This window comes from Populus trichocarpa, chromosome 2 (assembly GCF_000002775.5).
Source record: "Populus trichocarpa isolate Nisqually-1 chromosome 2, P.trichocarpa_v4.1, whole genome shotgun sequence".
Classification (NCBI taxonomy): domain Eukaryota; kingdom Viridiplantae; phylum Streptophyta; class Magnoliopsida; order Malpighiales; family Salicaceae; genus Populus; species Populus trichocarpa.
Genome location: NC_037286.2, coordinates 16,570,751 through 16,573,770, shown reverse-complemented (window position 1 = coordinate 16,573,770; position 3,020 = coordinate 16,570,751). Strand labels below are relative to the sequence as shown.

General features: G+C 37.5%; 1 protein-coding gene across 1 annotated transcript; it reads left to right on the top strand.

Moving 5' to 3' along the window:
• Window positions 1-313: 313 nt before the first annotated feature.
• Window positions 314-2,629, top strand: LOC7478851 (exopolygalacturonase clone GBGE184). Its single transcript, XM_002301453.3, has 5 exons — window positions 314-586; window positions 791-1,105; window positions 1,416-1,705; window positions 1,835-2,051; window positions 2,193-2,629. The coding sequence occupies exons 1-5, from the start codon at window positions 398-400 to the stop codon at window positions 2,421-2,423; spliced, it is 1,242 nt and encodes a 413-aa protein (XP_002301489.1). The 5' UTR covers window positions 314-397; the 3' UTR covers window positions 2,424-2,629.
• The last annotated feature ends 391 nt before the right edge of the window (window positions 2,630-3,020 follow it).

The window sequence follows — 3,020 nt, the reverse complement described above, 5'->3', positions numbered from 1 at the left end:
GATAGAATGTTTTTGGATTACACTGTTCATGATATAGTAAATTCTATTTTTCTTCTGGAAACCAGTGGTTGAGAGCTACACATCCCATGATTTCTATTCCTATAAGTAGGTATTGATCACTTGTGCATATATATTTATGGGAAAAGAATCGGTCATTCTAAGTCAACATACAGTGATATCTTATTTCGATGGCTGCAAGCGACCTGAAATATAGCAGGGAAGACGCAGATTCATACTTAACTAAGGTTACAGTGCTATGTTTGGGGGGGCATCACTAAAAATAGAGATAGAGATTTTAATCTATAAAAGATAAACCCTGGCGAGGTAAAATTCACATTCCTCTGCAAGAACTTTGAAGATTTAAAAAGAAACCTTTCATTCTGGGTTAAACGTCACCATGACCATTGCAGGAAGCATTCTTGTTTTAGGCTTAGCTTTGCTCTCTTGCGTGGCCGATGGTGCACTTCGCCACCATATTGGTCTCAGTGACCGTCGTAGCCTGATTGATGGTAGTGGTGCCGCGGTTACAGTTTTTGATGTAACAAAACACGGTGCCAAGGCTGATGATAAGACCGATAACGCAGAGGTGAGTTCGCAAGACAAAGCCAGTCTTATAATTGATTGCCCTGACTTGGCTTAGTTCTGTGTAACCGAATAACAGAACACGTGAAAGAGTTTGATTTTTTTCTGACAAAATAATTAACTATCCTGGATTTTAATCGCTAAACAGGATTTGCGCTCTAAAAAGGTTTGCAACTCCAATTAACGTCTAACAATGTGTATCATGCAGGCATTTATCCAAACATGGCGGGCAGCATGTGATTCAGGTGCTCCAGCTAAGATGGTTATCCCTGGAGGGACATTTTTGACAAGCCCTGTCGTATTTCAAGGGCCGTGCAAAAGCACAGAGCCTATAGTTTTTGAAGTACAGGGAAACGTGAAAGCTACAACTGATCTCAGTGAATATAGTTCAGAACAATGGATCTTATTTGAAATAATTGATGGTTTAACATTGAACGGTGGAGGAACTTTTGATGGGCAAGGCAGTGCCGTCTGGAAGTACAACGATTGCCATCAAAACAAGGAATGCCAGCCACTTCCCAGTGTATGTATAGCACTTGCCACAAAATTTATTAATCATTGGCCTGACCATGATCAGGAATATGTCCAGGCCTGCACAATAAGAATCTCATTCTTCACATAAGCCATCACTTCTGTCAGTGTTGAAATAAGTTTTAAAGAACCTTTGACTGCAAGCAAGATACTGTCCGGGCATTTGTTTTCATTCTGAAGAAAACTTTTCCCCATTTGTTAACATACTTAGTTGCCGGAGAGTTAATTCACAAAAGTTACTATACATGTGGTCGTAAAAGTATAAACTTGGAATGATTTTGTGACTTCTTTCCATGTTGCAGTCCATTAAGTTGAGCAAAGTAAAGAATGCTTTTGTTCACGAGATCAGCTCTGTCGATAGCAAATATTTCCACATGCACGTTACAAGCTGCAACAGCATTTCGATCCACAATATCAATTTGACTGCTCCTGCTAATAGCCCAAATACAGATGGTATTCACATAAGCCATTCTGATGGTGTCCACGTAACAAGCAGCAAGATTGGAACAGGTGATGACTGTATTTCCATTGGACAAGGATCCACAAATATTCTCATCTCTCAAGTCTTTTGCGGCCCTGGACATGGCCTTAGGTAACTTCCGTACTGATTCCCCCTCCCTGCAATCCCATTTCTGATCCAGTGAACATCATTCATGAAGTTCCAGGTATAAATGTATTCGTTTACTTACTTCTTCTCTGTTTTGGATTGGACTTCCACCAGTGTTGGAAGCCTTGGCAAGTACAAGAACGAGGAGGATGTGAGAGGAATTGTTGTGACTAACTGCACATTGTTTAACACCACCAATGGTGTGAGAATCAAATCATATGCTGCATCTGACCCTAGCCAAGCTTTAAATATCACTTTTAAAGATATCACTATGGATAGTGTGAAAAATCCCATTATCATTGATCAGAAGTATGGTTCCCGCAATGGCGCGGTAATTCATATACAAAAATCTTATCATATTATGTATACCCATGCAACATCAGAATATTTGATAAATCCTATATTGTATGTAATTTAATTTTTTTGAGCTTAATTAACGTTGGATTACTAATCTTGTTCATGTTCTGTGCAGCCATCACGAGTGAAAATTAGCAATGTTCATTACCAGAACATCAAAGGCACCTCAACTTCCGATGTTGCTGTCAGTTTTTCGTGCAGTTCATTGGTTCCTTGTCAAGGAGTAGAGCTTGTGGACATCGATTTGGCCTATATCGGCCAGAAAGCAAACGTGCCTCTCTCAGCTTCATGTTTGAATGCAAATATTGTTAAATCGGGCGGCAAACAGAACCCAGGATGTAATTGACTATTTTGTCTTCCATATCGAGAAGAATTTATTTGTCTGATTTATTATGAGCTCATTGCCTGCACCAGATGTGATTTGAGTGAGAGCTTCAATTTTTCTCTTTTTTTAGGTATTTTGGATTTGTTCCTTTTAGTTTTGCCAAACAAATGATAGTGTGTGTCAATGAGATCAGAGCTGGATTCACAACTTATGTTATATGCTAGTTATGTAGCCTGTGCTGGATAAATTTTCTTTTTCAATATAATAAAATTAATATGTAAATGTTTATAAAATGTTTTTAGACACGGAGGACAAATTTTATTCGAAAATAAAAAATTTCATGCATGCATTTAATTGATTAAATAAAAAATTGACTCGAGTAAACTTGAGTTAATTAGCTATATCTACGACTTGAATTTTAAGATTGTAATATCCATATAAAAAACAAACTGAAACAAATTATGATGTCAACTCATTATTGAATGATAAAAAAAAAATAAAAATATTCAATTCAAAAAGGACAAAAAAATACCTGGATTAACCATGAGTTAACCAATTAAGCCCGCGCTTCGGGTCATGCATCCCACTAGATCTAACATATCTTTGTTTTCAAAATTA

Excerpts from the sequence above, each read along its gene's own strand:
- LOC7478851 (XM_002301453.3), top strand. The coding sequence starts at position 398 with ATGACCATTGCAGGAAGCATTCTTGTTTTAGGCTTAGCTTTGCTCTCT. Across the intron at positions 587-790 it reads ATAAGACCGATAACGCAGAG|GCATTTATCCAAACATGGCG; the intron begins GTGAGTTCGCAA and ends TGTATCATGCAG. Across the intron at positions 2,052-2,192 it reads ATGGTTCCCGCAATGGCGCG|CCATCACGAGTGAAAATTAG; the intron begins GTAATTCATATA and ends TGTTCTGTGCAG.